The sequence below is a fragment of the Camelus dromedarius genome, chromosome Y (assembly GCF_036321535.1).
Source record: "Camelus dromedarius isolate mCamDro1 chromosome Y, mCamDro1.pat, whole genome shotgun sequence".
Classification (NCBI taxonomy): domain Eukaryota; kingdom Metazoa; phylum Chordata; class Mammalia; order Artiodactyla; family Camelidae; genus Camelus; species Camelus dromedarius.
Genome location: NC_087473.1, coordinates 19,322,171 through 19,342,123, shown reverse-complemented (window position 1 = coordinate 19,342,123; position 19,953 = coordinate 19,322,171). Strand labels below are relative to the sequence as shown.

The window sequence follows — 19,953 nt, the reverse complement described above, 5'->3', positions numbered from 1 at the left end:
CAAATCTGTCCAAGCACATCCTGGGTGTTCCGTCCAGAACACGCTTCCTCATTTCGGGCAGCATCGGACAAACGTGTCCAAAGCTCTCAGTTCCGCCTCCGTTTTGATGACCGATGCCATCTCGAAATCCTATCTCCCTCCTTGCATTTCACCCTGAGTACTCAGAAGAAACTAGTCCACGCCACTGACACTGAGCTGAGAAACTTCCTTCCAAAACATCCAAGCGCACCACGCACAAGGTCCACGGTCCACAAAACACGGGGACACGGCTCAGCCGAGCTCTTTGCCACAACAGCCTCAGTTCCGGTGCCCAGTAACACATTCTCACCGAAAGCCCTTCCGATGCTCCCACGTCTGCCTCCATTCTGCTCCTGGGGACACAAGTCCACCTCTAGGACCCCCAAGGTTTCCCGGCAGTCTCCCTGTTCCCCCAGAGCCCTCCTCAAAGGCACTGTCCTCGTCCACATTTCCACCAGCACTGCCGACACCTCCTCCGTCCTGCACCTCAAACCCCCTTCACCTCTGCCCGCCACCCACGCTGCACCCACTTCTACATGTTTAGGAGCCTGTTCCCATGCCCTCCCACACCTGGATGAGTGTCCCAGGGCCATCGTAATACAGGACCCCAAACTGAGGAGCTCTCCCCAATTCACAGTGTCGGCATCAGGGAGCGTCCACCCCAGGCCTCTGTCCTCGGCGTGCGGACGGCGTCTTCTATGTGGTCCTCTTTCTAAGCGTCTGCGCCCACGGTTCCTCTCTGCATGAGGACCCCAGTGCCGTTGGAGGACTCACCCCAATGACCTCACCTTAACTCGGTCATCCAAAGGGACCTACTTCCAAATAAGATCACCTGCCCAGGTGTGGGGAGCTGAGACTCTGACACATCCTTTTTTGGGGGGGTGGGTCATGATTCCAACTGTGACAACAGGTGTACGCGTGCACACACACGCACAACCACATGAGGATATGCCAGCTCCCTGGGAGGGCAGGTGAGCTGGGCACCCTGCCCCCTGCATCTCCCGGATGGCAGTCAGTTCTCACACGCGTCCCTTCCCCACCTCCCTACAAAAGCTGGCTGCAAACAGACCCATGGGCTCCCTCTAAATCACCCCCACGGCCCCTCCCTTGTCCATACCCTGCACGTCCCTGATCCTGGGTTCGACACCATCTCCTAAAGGCCAGCTCCTCTCCGACGGATGTCAGAGCGAACGCTCTGTAAATTCTGGACGTAATCCGATCGCACCCACATCCGCCGTGTCTGGCACCCACGGTGCCAGCTGCCCCGCCCCAGATGGGCATCTAGGAGCCGCCGTGGGACAGCGCCCGCAGCTGCTCCCTTCCTCCAGAAAGGAGTGAGTTTTGCAGCCTCAGCATCCAACCCTGAAGCACAGAGCTACCTGCCCCTGGATCTGTTTTGGGGTCACCGGGCGCCTCGAGAAGAAAGGCAACTAAGCCTTTGGCAAACGGGACGCTTGGCGAAGGCGCAATGTTTGCAGGGCGCGAGGACTGGGGGCTCCCTGCCAGGCTATGTTTAGGACGCTCTGGGTCACGGTTCTGTTTTAAGCGCCCATGGTGGAGGGCGGACCTCGGGCCTGGGAGACGGCCAGCGCCTGGACACCGGCAACGTGGTGGCTCTCCGTGCACAGAGCTCGCCGGCCACACGCCTGGACGCAGCAGGGACGGCTCCCAGACGGCGGTGTGGGAGAAGCCCGCTATCCAGCGGGCAGAAGGAAACGGCGTCACCATGGCGGTGTTTTCCGCCGGTGAGCTCACCATGATGATGGCTTTCCTCAGCAACACGCAGGCATCGTGGAGGGAACATTCCACAGCTCGGACTACGGGAGACATGTCTCATTCTAGGGAACCAACCCTGCGTCCAAGAACCCTGAAAAGGGGAAAAACATCTTCTCTTTTTTAATTTTTTTTTTCCTTTTGGAGAGAGGAGGTAATTACGTTTATTTATTCATTCATTTATTCTTTAATGGAGGTACTGGGGATTGAACCCAGGACCTCGTGCAAGCTAAGCACACACTCTACCACTGAGCTACACCCTCCCCTGCCATTTTTTTAAAAATTCTGTTTCCCTCTCCCTTAACAGAGGCACCGGGCATTGAACCCAGGACCTCGTGCACGCCAAGTACGCGCTCCACCCCTGAGCTGTACCCCTACCCCTTGGTCTGTCATTTTACACGAGACATTTTACAGCTGTTCTTCAAAAGAAAGGCTCATTGTTCCACCCACTACTTGGATGGCTCTCCAGGGAATGATGCCAAGCAGTGGGGAAAGGGGAAAAAAAAAAGCACTTTCCAAAGGGTTCCATTGTGACCGTCCCCGCCCCTTTCTATGACATTTTTGAAATGACAAAATTACAGAAACAGAGCATAGGTCAGTGGCTGTCGGGGGTGAAGGATGGGGTGGGGGGTTGACATGGGAAAGGGGTGGGCGGGGCTTTGGAAGAGCCACACCGACTGGGGAGGGGTGGCAGGAAGGAGCAGGGGGCTCCTAAAATTGCTCTATGGGTCGCCCGCGATGTGAAGACTCTCAAACCCACACGTGCAACAAAATCACACGGACGTGCACACTCAGACACCCAGGGGCGAGTCTGAGTTAAAACAGGGAGCTGCGAAGAGATCCAGGAGAGACAGAGGACAGCGTGGTCGGGGTGCAGCCCTGCTGGCCTGCAAGACGGGCGCCGCTCGGGGAGAAAACGGGGCACAGTTTGCACAGGATCCTTCCATTTCCTGTCTTAACAACTGCAGGAGAACCTACCATCCGCTCAAAGCAAGAACCTTTTTTTTTTTTAACATCAAAACTCAAGCCAAGGAGGGGGGAGGTACAGCTCAAGTGGTAGAGCGTGTGCTTGTTAGCACGCACGAGATCCGGGGTGCAATCCTCGGTACCTTCTCTAAAAATAACGTAAGGAGACCTAATTACCACCTCCCCCCAAAAAAAACTCAAGCCATACAATATAGCCTTCTTTTAAAGGAAAAAAATTAAACTAAACTAAAAAAGCCGAAACAAGGAACTCTGCCTTCTTGGCCGCCGTCCAGTCCTTGTGAAATGACCCAGGACCGACGGTTCCTTCTGAAGGGCGGGGGACCCGGTGCCCCGGTTCTTGTATCAAAGACTCAGGGCTGGACACGCACGCTGTCACAAGACGAAGCGGACTCCAGGTACAGGCGTTTTCTAGACCCAGGCAGGCGTCACCAGCACCTCCCCTTTTGTCTACAAGGTTTCTGGACTTGGATTTATGTTCTGTGTTTCCCATCTTCCGCCTGACGTTCTGTCTGAGAGCACACAGGGCGGAGGTCCCTTCCCTCAGTCCTTAAGTCCTTTGCTCAGGTGCTCCGAAGGAAAATAATACCATGCGTCTACAAAAGCGGCACTTGGAAAGGTGCTCAAGGGCACACAGCACCAGGAAAATGTAAATCAAAGGCACCGTGAGGCACGCCTCTTCACGCCCACAAAGATGGCTATTATATTGGGATAAAAAAAACAAAAACAAAAACAAAAACACCCAGGAAATAACAAAGTTGGTGAGGATGTAGAGAAACAGGAACCCTTTCACACTGCTGTTGGGGATGTAAAATGGTACAGCCACGTTGGAAAAGAGTGCTGGGGGTGGGTCTCTGAAAGGTTAAACACACAGACACCACAGTCCGGCTATACCATTCCTTTGTGTCAACCTACCCGAGAGAAATGGAAACAAGCATCTACTCAAAAATGTGTGATGAACACTCAAGACTCCATGACTCACAGTACCCAGAAAAGTGGGAACCACCCAAGTGCATGGATGGATGGAAGGATGGAGTCCATCCATGTGGGGGAATATTACTCAGCCAGGAAAAGGAGTGAAGCTCTGACACAGGCTACAATGTGGATGGACCTTGAACACAGGATGCTCAAGAGAGAGAAGCAGACACAGAAGATCGTATATTCTATAATTCAATATTTATGAAAAGCTGAAATAGGGAAATGCATGCAGACAGGAAGCAGATGGTAACCAGAGGCTGGGAGGATGGAGGAATGGTGAGTGCTGGGGAATAGGTCCAGGGTTTCTTGAGGTGGGGGGTGATAAAAACATCCTGAAATGACAGAGATGTGGCACTTACATGATTCTTCAAGTACACTAATGTGTGGCATTTGATGGTGAATCATACAGGGAACTATTTCTCAAGAAAGCAGTTTATAATGGGGGACACCTTGCTTAATCGTGAGTAATGGCAGACGGGTGGAGATGCGAGGATTCTGGCATCCTGCTCATGGATGAGGAATGAGACACTAAACTCTGTCTAAGCACATCCACCATGAATCTTCCACAGTGTAATAGGTCCATTGATCTCAATAAAACTGGGGGGGTGGGGAGAAGAAATGGGACAACAGAGAGGTGTGTATAACTAACAGGGAATTATCTGGAGGCCAGGGCGATCACGCTTTCCATGAGAAATATGGTTCAGAACCTTAGGAAAGAAAGTGACCCCCACCCCGAAAAAAAAAAAAAAACCAGAGTCAAATATTCTGCGGTCACTTATACTTGGCTGTCAGTAAACTACAGAGAAATGATGGCATGAAGAGAAACAGGATACAAAGTTGTATGTGATGTCTAATAATGTAAAAAATGATGGTAAAAACTGAGTAATATTAGAGAGACATGAATCAAATGTTCATAGCAAAAGGGAAAAATCACTTTCACCAAGAACGACCTCTGAGAAGAATTCAATGTCAAGGAAGTCTTTAAAATCGACAAAGAGAGTGGAGCAGACCCAAGGGAGGGATTTTCACATGAGGGGAAGACACCTGGTGCCTGACTCCTTCCATATGAGGCAATGAAATATTTTCTGACAGGTCCTTTCAAGCCAGGGAGGGAGCTGGCCCCTGTACTCCTTGGACCCTGCATCTCTTATTGGCTTTCTTGTCAGGTAATTGATAGATGTAACATGCGTATCAGTTATGGATCAAGCCAGAGAAACAGATCAACAGAACAAAGAGAAAGAGAGATTACTAGAAGGAATTGGTTCATGCAGCTGTAGACATACAAAGGTGCCAACCCAAAAATCTGCAGAGTAGACCAGCAGGCGGGAGACCCAGGGAGGAGCTAATGTCACATTCCGAGCCCAAACACCATCTGGAGGCAGAATTCCCCCTTCCTTGGGGGCTTCGGTCTTTCTTTCCTCCTAACACCTTCAACTGATTGGACGAGGCCCACCCACAGCATGGAGGGCAATCTGTTTGACTCAAAGTCTACAGATTTCAATGTGAACCTCATCTTAAAAAAAAAAAAAACCTTCTCAGAGACATCCAGACTAGTTGTTTGAACACAGAAGAGCTGGGTCCATGGCCCAGCCACAATGGCATAAAATTAACCAGCACAAAGTATGAGAGTTTTTAATGCAACAGTGAGCCCTAACGAACTTCTGATGGGCATTATCTCAAAGCATGGACCCAGCTCTGAGAGTGAACTTCTTCCTTAGCCAAGCCATGGCCTCTAGTGAGAACTAGAGGAGAACTCTGGTGCAGCCACTAGGGAGAACCGTATGGAATGACATTTGGAAATGTAGACAGTAAAATGATCAGCGGTTGCCAGGTGGGGTGGGGGAGGGGGAAGGGATAAGCAGGTGGAGCAGAGGGTTTTCATGGCTGTGAAAGTACTCTGTATGATCCTATAATGATGGAGACATGTCACTACACATTTGTCCAAACCCACAGACTGTCTAACACCAAGGTGGGCTGTAATGTAAACTGTGGATTCGGGGGTGGGGGGTGGTGAGGACGTGTCCACAAAGGTTCATCCACTAGGAACAACGTACCCTCTGGTGGGGGGTGTTGATAAGAGGGAGCTGGTGCACGTGTCAGGGCGGGGGGTGCACAGGAGGAAATCTGTACACTTTCCTCTCAGTTTTACTGTGAACATGAAACTGCTGTAAAATAGAGTCTACTAATTTTTTTAAAGGTTATGCTAGGAGCAGGGGACAGGAAGGACCCACACAGAAGGACACTGCTGTGTGGGGAGAAGCCCCAGTGGTGACAAGAATAAATCCAGAGGGGAGGCTGTAGCTCAAGTGGTAGAGCGCGTGCTTAGCACGCACAAGGTCCTGGGTTCAATCCCCACTTCCTCCTCTGAAAATATACAAGTAAACCTAATTACCTCCCCCCTAAAAGTAAACAATAAGACATTTTTAAAAAATTTTTAAGAAGGGGGTTAGGATATAGCTTAAGTGGTAGAGCGCACGCTTGGCGTGTGCAAGTTCCTGGGTTCAATCCCCAGTGCCTCTGTTAACGGGAAGAAATACATAGATGGTGGATAGTAAATACGTAAGTGGACTGATACACAGTAAACACACAGATGGATGATACAGATGTGGACAGATGAGAGATGACTAATAGAGGGACAGAATATTTTTTAAAAGTGTGTACAAACAGGATATAATGGTATAGAGATAATCAATCCCCCAGGCACAGAATCACGAAGCTTAGTAAGTAGTAACCGACTGGCCGGGGACACAGTGGTCCCATCACCTTCCGGCCCATAAAGCCCCTCCCAGCGTCCTCACTGCCCTGCACGAGGTGTCACCTTCCCCCTCCCACCTCCTCTCCAATCACCGCCTCGTTTCCACGAAAACCCAGCCAGGAGCCTCCTAGAAGCAGAAGCCCCGAGGAGACGCAGCACACCACGTACCGCCTCCCAGAACCCCCACCGTCCGGGGGGGCCAGGCATCGGAGAACTCCCCCTTCAAACTCCCCCTTCAAAGGCATCCGTGGAGGCCGCAGGGTTCCATCCGCCTCCTGAAGGAAACGCTTCCTGAGGGACCCAGTCCCCGCCGGGTGCCATCTGCCACCAGCTCCCGGTGCCTCCTGCCTCGTCTCGCGTGGCAGGAAACACAATTGAGCGAGTTTGGGTCAATCTAGAAGGCGAACAAACGGGGCTGAAACCCAGCGGCGGGCAGAGCTTCCCGGCCTGGCTTCAGGCCAGAGGTCGAACTCCTGAGCGGATCTGGTAAGGGTGCGCCCAGGAAAACAGAGGCCAGCGCCCCAACCAAGGTGCTTCCAGCCTTGGAGAAACGGACCAGGAAGCCGGAGAAAACGCAGGTCCGGAATCACAGGTCCCGGAGGGCTATGCGGCGGCATGTCCAGCCCTGCAGCCAGCAGCCCGGGTTTGCGGAGGGGAGGAGGGGACCAGAGGGCCAGCCAGGATCGTGATCCCAGCCCAACAGGACCTCCGGCCGTGTGCCCGGCGGGGCTCCCACAAGACGGCTGTGGTGGGGTGGTGGACGTGCCTGCCAGAGGCACGCGAGGAAAAGCAGGAGCTGCCTTCCCCACGCCTGGGGCAAGGCTGCAGCCACGAGAGCTCAAAAGCAGGTGGCCAAGGGCCTCCCCACCCCGTACAAGTAGAGCCCGAAGGCCCAGCCACGTGTCTGCAAAACGTGCGAGGCACACAGCAGCTAGTGTTTCCAGGCAGAGGTACAAACCCGGTGCCGTCAGCCAGAGCAGCTGTGAGGCAACCAAGTCTGTGTCTTAATATGGGACGATTTGTAGGATGAGGACCCACAGGGCTGCACATTTCCAAGGAAAAGAATTCTAGTTATTTGTCCAGGATTGGTCCAGGCTGCACCCAGCACGGCCTTCACGGGTCAATCAAGCCCCACATCCGAGGACAAGGGGCCACGAAACATCCTTTGCCCCTTGGCTGAAAACACATTTAAACCCTTGATCTAAAAGATGTCTCTCTCTCTCTCTCTCACACACACACACACACACACACACACACACACACACACACACACACACACACAGTGGAATATTACTCAGCCATAAAAAAGGATGAAATCATGCCATTTGCAGCAACATGGATGGACTTGGAGATTATCAGACTAAGTGAAGTCAGTCAGACAGAAAAAGACAAATATTCTATGGTATCACTTATATGTGGAATCTAAAAAAAATGATGCAAATGAACTTATTTACAAAACAGACTCACAGACAAAAAACAAACTGACCAGAGGGAGATAGGAAGGGATAAATTGGGAGTTCGAGATTTGCAGGTACAAACTACTATAAATAAAATAGATAAACAACTAGTTGATACTGGGTCGCACAGGGAACTACATTCAGTATAGTGACCTATAATGAAAAATAATCTGAAAAGGAATACATGTTATGTGTACGCATGACCGCAAGACGGTGCTGTGCACCAGAAATGGACACAACCTTGTAAACTGACTAGACTTCAATGAAATAATGAATAAAAATAAAAATACACCCCCCAATCTATCATTCCCTGCAGCTGGTTTTCCCTTTCCTTCTTGGGGCTGCTATGAAAAGTTAACATGAGGCCCCGCTGCAGAAGAGGAGGAAAAAACCAGCTCAGAATGATGACCTTATAGCAAGATGTGAGCATGACACACAGTGTTTTGAGGAAGCAGAGAAAGATGAGTTTAACAGCAAGATCTAAGCACAAAACACACGCACGCACACAGAGGATTTTGAGGAAGCAGGTGCTGGGCAGACCCAGATAAGAGACGGCCGTAACGGTCAGTGTCTTTACGAGAAATCCTGGACGACACCAAATCCGAGTCACTTATCGAGCCGTCCCACTTAACATCCGGTGGGGAACCCTCTGGAAGTGGCGGGTTATCACGACTGAAATCTGGCCCATTTATTTAAACTCAAAAATGTTTGTGGAGAAGATTAAATGTTTGAACCCGCCTCCCCTTCCCCCCTGGGAACAGAGGCAAACCATAATATGCAGTAAGAAAAATAGGACAGGACGCTGACCATGGGGTCTGGCTGTCTCCTGGGTACTGTGTCTTCTTAAGTGGAAGGGTGGGGAGTGGGGGGGGGCACAGGAAAGGATGGAAAAAACCCCAGGTACCCGCATGCTATACCCCAGTCCGTGTTCTCCGCTTAGAAAGGCTCGGGTTAGGGGGCGGGTGTAGCTCAGTGGGAGAGCGCATGCTGAGCATCCACGAGGTCCTGGGTTCAATCCCCAGTGCCGCCACTTCAAAAGTAAATAAATAAACCTAATTACCTCCCCCACCAAAAGAAATTTTTTTAATAAAAAAATAAACTACCAGTTGATTAAAAAAAAAAAGAAAAGAAAGGCTCGGGTTTATAAAACCGACCTCCTTGTCACTGAGCCCAGGCCCAACGGAAGGCCAGCCCAGGGAAGGAAAGTGGTGGCTTGATACGTGGCTTTATTCCCCATAAAGACATTCTGATGCAAAAAGACTCACAAATGCATCACAGCCCTGGATCCCCAAAGACCCTGAAACAAAGCACAGTGAACTTACTTATTCTCCAAGGCCTGTAAAGGTTCTTTAAGCAAACAGACCAAGGAGGGAAAAGAAAAACCACTTTTCCTCCTGGTCAGTTTCCGGCCAGGGCCGGCGTCACTGACACACGCCAGCTACACAGGTAAATGAGAAGCCGGCTTACTTCTGGGGTTTCTGGGACGAGAGTCAAACTCGAAAGCACGGAATAAGAAAAAAATACAGGCCGGGAGGAGAGCCGGCAACCTGACGAGGGCTTTGGAAAACCAGCAGGGGAAAGGCAGAGGCTGCTGGCGAGAGGGACACACGTTTCATGAGTTACAGAAGGCCAAGATTTTAGGAAATAAGTCTGCGGGGGCCGGATGGAAGCAGCAGAATACAGCCCAGGGAGGCGGGAGGTACGTCTCTGGGGCTGATCTTCCAGCCTGGGAGCAGAGTGGGGACACCTTACAGAGCCGGGACCTGCGACTCCTTCCAGCCGCCCTGCTCCTGAGACTCAGACCTGAGGGTCTCCTGAGACAGCAATGCCATCTCTTTCCTTCCAAGAAAAAGGGCAGGTGAAGCTGACACTTTATTTCAGAAAAACATCATCCACGGCTGGGAACATCAGGGTACAATTTCTCCATGGGAAGTCACCCGCCAGGAACACAGAGAAATTCCGTCCTTAAGCCTCAGGGTGCTGGGGTCCCCGCAAAAGACTGCCAGTGGTTGAGAAGGGTCTTTGGAAACGGCACACCTCCCAACGCTGTCTTAAGGTAGGATCAGAGACGTGGGCTGTGCCTCTTAAGAACGACCAGCTAGCTTCAAAAAAAAAAAACGAAAAGAAAGGAAAAAAAGTGGTTCTTTCAAAAATCTTAGTGCCTTCCTGTCTCCCCAAATGGCTGAAGCCACCACAAGGACCCCCAAAGATAAAATTACCTCTGGTAATATTTTTAAACTGACAGCCCACATGGTATTGAGTTTAAGAGAGAGAATTTTCAAGTACCCTTTCTGGGAAGCAAATCTAAATCACCCCTCCAAAGCTAGGCGGGGTCACGGCAGGGTTCTCGGTGTTTAAGAGCAGGCTTTCCAAGGCAGGGACGGGGCCTCCTTCTGTAGTCTCGTCCCAGGAAAAGAGACTCTGGGGAAACCCAAAGTTTTAGCACCAGCCCCACATGCACACAAACCACCTCCAGACCCACGTGCTCTGGGGCTTGCAAGGACCATGAATTCGGGCAAGGCGAGGGGAAAAAAAAAACTCATTAACGGCGGAAAATTCAACACACCCCACACCTCTTTTCTGCTTTTTTATAAGCGGTTGCATTGCACCCTCCATTTTAACATCTCCCACCCAACATAAAACCAGTCTCTCTTGGAAACAGGGTACAGTGTCTCCCCAGCTGCCCAGAGACAAGGTTCCCAGTGATATTATAATGTAAACGTGCGCACCGGTACCCACAGGTCGCTCACATCCAGCGAGAGGGCTTGTGTGCAGGAGACAGAAGGAGGTTGATCTCATCTGCAGAAGTTTTGATGTTTTTCTCCGATTTAAACCCAAACCCTCCCTGGCGGAGAAAGCGAATGCTGGGGTAAGGGGATGATGTAGGAAATAAAGCATCCGACGTGGACTTAGGCATCTGGAATCCTACGAGCCAATATTTACAGCTTCTCCAAGTCACGTCTTTCCCTTTGGCAGGGATGCGAGCCCCGCCCCCGCGAGGAAGCACGCCCCATGTCCCCACCGCAAAGCCGGCTCTCTCTTGCTCCCTGTGTTTCGGGTCGCGGCGGACATCAGAGCCCCGGCCAGGGCCCCCGCACCACCCCCCGCCCCCGGCGCGCCGGCTACACGAAGCCGCCGTCCCGGACGCCCAGGTAGCCGGCGTGGCCCGCGTCCCCCAGCGCGCAGCCCTGCTCGTGGTCCAGGCCCCACTCGCCCTCGTCCTCGTCCTCCAGCTCGGCGCCGGCGCCGGCGCGCGCGTTCTCGTACAGGAAGACCTGCTCGTCCACGTGCGCGGGGGCCAGGCGGTTGCGCTTGGCGAGGACCACGTTGGCCGCCGAGCCGAAGAGGCGCTCGGGGCAGACGCGCGTGGCCGCCACGCACCAGTACCTCTGCAGCACCTTGGGGAGCACGGGGAACAGGGCCAGGCGGTCCGACCACCACTTGAGCGGGTCCTCGCCGAGGCCCAGCACCTTCTGGGACTTGAAGTTGCTCAGCTCCTCCACCACCTGCGCGTGCCACTCCTCCTGGTCCTCCACGCCCCCCGTCGGGCAGAAGATCTCCGCCAACATGTTGTTAATGACGCTGGCGGGCGCCGGCGTGGGCGACAGCGCCCGCTTCTTGGCCGGCGGCTCGTCGGGCACAGCGTACACCTTGTCCTCAGCGGGCCGGCAGGCGCCCTCCTTCAGCTTCTCCAGGAGCCCCTTGGCCTCCTCCACCACCCGGTTCTCCACCTGCTGGCGCTCGAAGGCAGACAGGAAGGGCAGCCTCTTGTAGCGCGGGTCCAGGAAGGTGGCCACGTTGAGGAACATGTCGATCTCGGGCGTCTCCTGGTAGGTCCTGGCCAGCTCCTTGGCGATCACCTCCTTGGCCATGCTGATCTCCTTGGAGTCGGTCTCCTTGACGTTCAGCGTGGTGTTGAGCAGCATGTGCAGGAGGGGCTTCACCATGCTGATGCTGGGGTACCTGGAGGCCGAGAGCATCTCGGCCACCTGCTGGAAGGGCTGCAGGAGGTCCACCAGCCCCTCGATGGTGGCCCACTCGGCGGCCTCCAGCATCAGGTGGTGGTTGTTGCTGTCCTCCAGCAGGACGCCGGCCACGGCGAACTGCTGCTCCTTGAGGCGCTGTAGCATGGCCAGCGTGCTGCCCCAGCCGGGCACGCGGTTGCTGACCAGCATGCAGGGCGCGGCGCGCTGCTGCGTCTGCTTCTGGTAGAGCATGTACATGGCCACGGTGGACTGCTGGAAGTACTCCACCAGCCGGCGGCAGCGCGCCAGCAGCGCGCCCAGCTTGGGCAGCTGGAAGGCCTGCTGGATGCCAGCGTCGAACGTGTGCCCGAGGCAGGGCATCTGCACCGCAATGTCCAGCAGCGAGCAGGCCTTGGCCACGTCCTTCCCGCCGTCCGTGGTGGCCCCGAACACCTTGGAGCTGACGCCCCACTCGATGAAGGTCTCGTACAGGACGCGGGTGATGGTCTCCGCCGCGTTGTCCTCGGGCACCTCGAAGGTCTTCAGGCAGCGGGAGCCCACGGACAGGCAGTGGGGGGCGCCGCCGCCGCCGCCGAGGAAGTGAGCGGCCAGCGTCACATAGGTGCGGTTCTGGCTCTCGCTGCGCCACAGATCGGTGGAGATGCCGCAGCACGCGGCGTCCGCCAGCTCCTTGAGCACCGCGTCGCGCACGGCGCCGTAGCGCTCGGGGATGGCCTTGCTGCAGAAGAACTTCCTGCTGGGCAGCTCGTAGCGCGGCTCGGCCGTCCGCAGCAGCACCTTGAAGGTGGGCTCGTCCACGATGGACGCGGGGTAGAGCCCCTCGCAGATCAGGCCCATGACGGCGGCCGTCAGCTCCTGCTGCCTCTTGCCCTCGTGGCCGTGCGCCCCCTTGGCGGCCGCCAGCGGGTCCTGCGCGCCCGGCGGGTGCGGCGCAGCGGCCGCCGCCTCGGGCTTGAGCTTGGAGAAGGCGGTGGCGAAGGCCTCGCGCATCTGCTCCGTGTTGCTCTTGACGAACTCACAGAACTCGTCGGGGTGGTTCTTCTCCAGGTGGTAGGAGAGGTTGGACGTGTTGCCGGAGTAGGCGATCTGCGCCATGCAGATGCGGCAATAGATCTTCTTCCACTGCAGGATGCAGCCGTCGGCGTTCGTGTCGAAGCCGAAGTACCGCCACACCTTGCTCTTGGCCCGCGGGTGCGCCACGAGCTTCAGGTCGCTCTGCGAGCTGTCCAGGCTCTTGCCCTCCATCGCGCCGCCGCCCGGGCCTGCCCGCCCGGCCTCCGCTCATTCGGGGCGACCTGCTAAGAAGCAGCGAGACAAACACAGCGTGAGACCGGAGCCGGGCTCGGGGGGGGGTAGGGCGCGGGGGGCCCGGGCGGCGCTGCTGCGGGCCCGAGGGCGCGCGGACAGAAGGGGCCCCGCGGCCGCTGCGCGCGTGCGCACGGGGCTGCTGCGAAGCAGACGGGAGAGTCGGCCACGTGAGCGCGCTCCTCCATGCAGGCGCCGCCAGTCTGAAGACATGCATCCTTGGTTCTGGTTTCTTGGAAGATCCTGGACTCCTCACGACAGCTCTCTGCCCCGCCTCAGCGGTTCTGAATTCTGTTCTAGGAGATCCATCAGCCCGGCACCAACCAAGCGGGCTCGTTTCCCAGGGGGAGGCCATGCGCCCAAGGGCCCCCACCCCCAGCCCAAGAAGACCCACCGCCCCAACTTAGACCCCCTGTGTGTGTCACCCACCGCCCACCACAACTTGCTTCTCAAATCAGAGAAGCAAATACAGGGTCTTAATTTGGTGCGAGCAATCATTCTGTTGGCAGAGAGGCATTAAATAAAATTTTTCAAATTTTCTTTTAAAGTGATGCCTTTCTGAACACGATGAGATATCACCTTACCCCTGTCAGAACGGTTTTCATTGAAAATTTTCATCAAAAAGAACACAAATAACAAATGTTGGCCAGGGTGTGGAAGAAAGGGAACCCTCCTACGCTGCTGGAGGGAATGTAAATTGGTGCAGCCACTGTGGAAAAGTGTGGAGATTCCTTTAAAAATTTAAAACAAACTACCACACGACCCAGCAATCCCACTCTTGGGTACATCTTGGAAAAAGCAAAAAAAAACCCTCTAACTTGAAAAGACACGTGCACCCCAGTGTTCACAGCAGCACTATTTACAATAGCCAAGACATGGAAACAGCCTAAATGTCCATTCACAGATGACTGGATATAGAAGATGTGGTATATTTACACAATGGAATATTACTCAGCCATAAAAAAGAATGAAGTCATGCCATTTGCAGCAGCATGGATAGACCTAGAGATGATCATACTAAGTGAAGTAAGCCAGAAAGAGAAAGACAAATATCACATGATATCACTTACATGTGCAATGTGAAATATGATGCAAATGAATATATTTAAAAAGCAGAAATAGACTCACATAGGAAAGAAACATGGTTACCAAAGGGGAAGAGGGGGTAAGATGGGGGAGGGGGTTAAGAGGAACAAACTACTATGTATAAAATAAATAAGCTATAAGGATGTATTATGCAGCACACAGGACAGAGTCAATATTTTATAATAACTATAAATGGACCATAACCTTTAAAACTTGTGACTCATTACGTTGTACATGTGAAACTTACACAATATTGTACATCAACTATCCTTCAGTAAAAATAAAAAGACGCCTTTTTGAACTGTGGGTGCATGAGGGATCAGGAACCGGGTTGGGACAATAATGGATTTCCCCTTCCCTACAACTTCTCCAAAAGCCCACCGTGGACCCTCACACCTGGGCGCAGAAACACCCATTAGCTGCGAACGCACACAAGAATCCCCAGGCTCTCAGCGGGGAAGTCTGCACAGTCTAAGGGCCAGCCCCCCGGCTTCCCGCTGTCGGCGACGTCCACCCGTCTGGTCTCTTGAAGCTGCCACTCAGGGCAGCTGAGTCTTCTTAAAAAGTGTCTATCTGCTCCTCACAGACACAGAACACCAATTTATGGTTATGAAAGGGGAAACAGAGTGGGAGAGAAACAAATTAGGGGTATGGAATGAACAGATACACACGGTGATACATAAAATAGATAATCAACCAGGATTTGCTGTGTAGCACGGGAAACTATATTCAGTATCTTGGAATAACCTGTAGTGGAAAGTAATCTGAAAAAAATACATAGAAATAAATAACTGAGTCACTTTGCTGTACACCTGAAACTAACACAATAGGGTAAATCAACTATATGTCAATTTTTTTTTAATTTTTTTTTTAATTAAAAGAAAAATGGTGTCTGTTAAGTCTGCAAGCTTCCCAGTACAGCACTCAGGGGGTTAAACCACAAACTGTAGCAACCAGATAGTTTCTGAGTAGGGAGAGTATGTTCAGAGCCAAAACTTAGTAACTAGAATGGGTTGCAAAGCACCCCCTCCCAAAATTCATGGTCCTCCCAGGATTGTATTTGGAAACAAGGTCTTTGCAGAAGTGATGACGTGAAGGGTCTGAGAGGAGGTCCTCCTGGAGGAGGTGGCCCTGCATCCAAGGACAGTGTCCTCATAAGACAAGGACAGACACAGACACACAGGAGCAGCCACGTGGAGATGGAAGCAGAGACGGGAGGGAGGGAGCCACCAGCCCAGGGACGCCTGGAGCCCCCAGAAGCTGGAAGACGCAGGTAGGACCCTCCCCTGGTGCCTCCGGAGGGAGCGCGGCCCTGGGACAACTTGACCTCAGACATCTGGTCTCTAGGACTAGGGGGAGGATGGATGCCTGTAGTTTTAAGTACATTGTTTCAGCCGCCCCAGCACTCTGAGGACGAAGACAAAACTCTTCGAAGATACTGACTGTTCACATCACCCCCAGTGATGAGCAGGAGTCTCTGAATGTCCCCAGGTCCTCATTGACAGTCAGGCCCTGCCATGCTGGCTTGAGGTCAACAACACCTGCCTGGGGCTTTCTGGGGAGAGGTCACCATGGGGCTGATTTACAGCACATGTTGTGGGAGGTGGGGGCAGAAGGATGCAGTGCTGTGACCAACGCATCTCCATGACGGGGGCAGGGGGATGGCAGGATACAACACAGCCAGGACTTCCAGAAAGGAGAATCCCCAATACGAGACTTCAGCCAAATGAGGACGGGACACCTGGATGTGGCCAAGGCACTCAACGAAAGTGACAATAACGTTGCAGCGGGCACCACTCCTGAGCTCTGGGATGTGAGCCGTTCCAGCAGGTACCACACCTGGGATCTGGATTTTGAGTGTCCGTCCTACATGGCAACACGATTCAGGTTTTCTTTAATCAGATCTTCCTATTCACTCTGATGATGGTGATGAATTCTTGTTGGCACTTGGCAGGAGGTCCTGGTGCAAACATTTGCACACACAAAGCATCCTCAAAAAAGAGGCTTCTTAAGGAGGACCTGCCTGCATGGCCTCCATCAACTCCTTCAGGCCAGAGAGTGATGTCAGAACCCCCAGGAACCCCTCCCCCAGAAAGGAGGCCACACACAGTAGGGCGGTTCTGAAAGGATACGTTTAAGGCAGCTGGGCAGAGCCGCCGGCCACTGTCTTCAGGGCCCGGTGCACAGAGAGCTCTCTGTCCATCAAGGGTCAGGAATCAAGGTTTTGCCCCAGCAGCCTCCCTCCCCGAAGGGGACCACTGCCAAGACGCTGCCGGGGCCCCGGGGAGATCCTGCCTTTCCACACATCGGGGAGACCGGCCAGATCTTTGTCTGCTACAACCAACACAGGGAACGTTGCCACAGATGCAGGGAGAAACAGCAGCGTGAAGGCCTGCCTCCACTTTGCAGTAGCATTTTTAGGGGAAATTTCTGCACGGTATGAGAACTGCCCTCTGAAAGACACATATTAGATTTTTGTCTCCAAGACTCACTGACGCATGAGAGAAATTTAACCTGTCAGAGGCAATCACAAAAGCCCAGAGAATCTGGACATCAGACCGTCTCCCGGCAGTCCTTCCTTGCTCACACGCCGTCTCTATCAAGTCATGGCTAGTCTGCCGCGATCCTGTCTTTTGATAACGCATCTTGAGAACCAGCACTGTTCAGGAGAGCGTTGCTTTTTTAGCATCTTCCTCCCCCTCTTCCATGTGAACTCACGCTCTCAGTTGATAAAACCAGACAACGCACAAATTCCAAAGTTCTCAGGAAAAAAAAAAAAAAACCCACCTACTCCCTACCTGAACCAGGTCTGTTACACTGGTTTCAGTTTAGCTCCACGCCCAGGGCAAAGTTCAATGTCTCCTCCTCAAAAGTCCATTCCACTTACAAGTGAATTTTTATAAATGGGTCAAAAAGCACAGGGGGAAAAAAAAAAACAAAAAGCCACAATCCTGGTCAGACGCTCTTTCCTTTTTTCATCCCAGTCTCTCCAGGGCACACAGGGGTGCTTCCCAGGGGCCACTGGGGACCATGCCCGGAGTGTGGAAACGTAAGCAGACCTTAGGCTACGTGTCTCTCTCCTCGCACCACACAGTAAGGAGATTGGCCAAGAGGTAACAGTGCAACAGAGCAGGGCCCCGTGGGGTCCCCCCTGGTACAAACCCTTTCCCGTTTCTTGTTAGTGGGACAGAGACTTCCTTCAGCCTCCTGGACCTTCCCTGAGCTCCAAAGGACAGAGTCAAAACAGTAGCTAATCAGGGAAGGGCGGGAATGCAGAGAACAAGGGAACAACCTTCAAGAAACAAGAGTGCAGCCTTGGGGAGGCACATCCAGAACAATGCGTCCGAGTTCTCCTGAAGGAACTGAGGCCCCCGCCCAGGTGGAGGATGGCGCCTTCAGGCTGAGCCCAGGATTCCTGGAGCCCCGTCCTGGTGCCTCCCCACCGGCCCATCAGAAGACAAGTCACACCCCTGCAGCCCCCACCCCACATTTTGCCTATTAGAAATGTCTCCCCTCAAACCATGGGGAGTTTGGGGCTTTTAAGCAAGAGCCACCCCTTCCCCTGGCGGGGTCCTGCCATAAACCTTTCTCGGCTGCAAACTCCGACATTTCCGTTTGTTACCCTCACAAACTTTGGCTCCACCACCACCACCATACTCACTTCCCTGCACATTTTGTTTCGGAAAATGGTTATTTTTCACCTAAAAGATGAAATGTCATTTATGCTCCGAGAGCCTAGAGTTAGTCTCATGCCCTGTAAATCAGGGCAGAGAGAAACACTGCGGTTTCCCCGCGTTAAGGGCTCGGCACCCCAATATGGAGAGACACAGCTCCCCTACACCCACCGGCACCCCGGAAGTCCCCAGTCAGTCAGTGAGAAGGACGCCCACGGGTCCTGACACCGGGGAGGTCGCGAAGGCCCGAGAAACAAGTGGCCACTGAGCGGAACGCCCTCCCCCCCAGGCCTCCGGGCGCCCCGCAGCCGCCCGGCCCCCGAGCGCACCCCGCGCGTCCCCTCCGGGAAGGCCGGCCGACCTGGCCCGGCGCTGGCGGCCGGTGTCTCGGGCGCCCCCTCGGCCCTGTGGGCGGAACCGAGCTGGGCGGGGGCTCGCGGGCCCCGGGGACCCCCGGGAGGGCGGCGGGGAGGGGCGGGGGCGCGGCCCGGGAGCACCAGCCGCGGCGCGCCCGCCTGGGCCCTGCTTCCGGGGGCGCCGCCCGCCGCCGGGGTCAAGGGCACGCGGGGCCCTGCCGCGCCCCCCCCCATGCCCCACGGGGTCCCCCCGAGCGAGGGGCGCGCCCCTGGCCCCGTGCCACCGCCGCCTCCGCCGCCGCGGGCCCCCCGCCCGGCCGCGCGCCCCGACCCCCTCCCGCCCCCGGCCGCTGACCTGGCTCCGCGAAGCCCCCGAGGCAGCGGCGCAGCAGCTGCGCCAGGACCACCGCCGCGCCCACCGCGTAGACCCGCAGGGCCGCCCGCGCCGCAGACAAAGCCGACATGGCTGCCCGGCCGCCGCTTCCGCGCCGCCCGCGGGACTCGGCGCCCGGCCGGACGGCGGAAACGCGCCCGCGCCGGCCCGCCCCCCGCGCCCGCGCGCCGCCCGGCCGGCCCCGCCCCGCCCCGCGCGCCCCACTCCGCCCCGCGCCGATCCCCGCCCGGGCCCGGGCCCACGGGGACCGTGCGCCCCACCCCAGCCGCGGGCCCCAGGGACCCCCGCCCGGACCGTGCGCCCCCAACCCGAACCGCGGACCCTAGGGACCCCAGCCCCGAACATGCACCCCCAACCCGAACCGCGGATCCCCGCCCGGAGCTCAGACCCCAAACCATGAACACACATCCGAACTGTAGACCCCCTACTCTGATCATGGACCTCAAGCCAGACTCTGAACCCCCTACCCAGACCCCAGGACCCACCCCCAACCCAGACCCTGGGACCCCTTCCTAAACCACAGACCCCCAGAGACAGCTCCCCAGACCCCAGAACCACCACCAGGACCATGCACCCCACCCAGATGCCCACCTATGCCACAGACCCCTGTTCAGGCCCCAGGACCCCCATCTGGGCTGCAGACCCCTGCCTGTGACTCTACCCTGAACCCCACCCGGAGTGCAGACCTCAAAAGCCCCCCTGGACCACGAATTCCCCATTCAGAACATGGGCTCCTGCCTGGCTGTGGGACCCCTGCTCAGACCCCAGTACCCCACCCAGACTTCAGAACCCAGCCCACTCAGCCAGGACCATGAATCCCACCCAGCTTCCTAACTGGGCCATGGAATCCCCACCCAGACTTCCACCAGACCCCCCAGAGACCCCTGTGGGGACCTCCACCAGACTCCCACTAGAGCCACTGACTCCCATCCATGTCACAGCTTGGACCCCATACCCCACATCTCCCCACACTTCCCCCCAACCCAGACCCCTACCCAGAACCTTACAGAAACAGTAAACCTGGCAGCCCCAGACCCCACAAGGACGTTAATACCCATCAGGACCCTGGACCCCCATCCACATCTTCCTAACTCTGACACTCACATGGCCCCAGGCTAGCACCCCTCATACACACACCAGCAGAGAACCCCACCCCAACCCCTGCCAAGGCCAAGGACCAAGGATCT

At 55.0% G+C, this 19,953-nt stretch overlaps 2 protein-coding genes across 8 annotated transcripts in view; both read right to left on the bottom strand.

Moving 5' to 3' along the window:
• The window catches only part of DHRSX (dehydrogenase/reductase X-linked), a 206,415-nt gene extending 187,557 nt beyond the window's left edge, over nucleotides 1-18,858 (bottom strand). For all 6 annotated transcript variants that reach the window (XR_010379602.1, XR_010379598.1, XR_010379600.1 and 3 more), the window contains exon 1: nucleotides 18,728-18,858. Coding sequence is in view for 1 of the 6 variants with exons in the window: in XM_064483573.1 (XP_064339643.1) it covers nucleotides 18,728-18,836 (109 nt within the window). In the remaining 5 variants the exon portion in view is untranslated. The remainder of the gene's footprint in view (nucleotides 1-18,727) is intronic.
• ZBED1 (zinc finger BED-type containing 1) lies at nucleotides 10,542-18,867 on the bottom strand. 2 transcript variants are annotated; one of them, XM_064483570.1, is made up of 2 exons: nucleotides 18,728-18,867; nucleotides 10,542-13,249 (listed from the first exon to the last, which is right to left on the bottom strand). In XM_064483570.1, exon 2 carries the CDS (start codon nucleotides 13,194-13,196, stop codon nucleotides 11,088-11,090), a length of 2,109 nt encoding a protein of 702 aa, XP_064339640.1. In that variant the 5' UTR covers nucleotides 13,197-13,249; nucleotides 18,728-18,867; the 3' UTR covers nucleotides 10,542-11,087. The 2 variants fall into 2 exon arrangements, with proteins under 2 accessions (XP_064339640.1, XP_064339642.1); XM_064483572.1 differs by having other exon boundaries at nucleotides 10,542-13,246; nucleotides 18,728-18,860.
• Nucleotides 18,868-19,953: the final 1,086 nt, after the last annotated feature.

What these genes read in the sequence shown, in the direction of transcription:
- ZBED1 (XM_064483570.1), bottom strand. Translation starts at nt 13,196, where the DNA reads ATGGAGGGCAAGAGCCTGGACAGCTCGCAGAGCGACCTGAAGCTCGTG.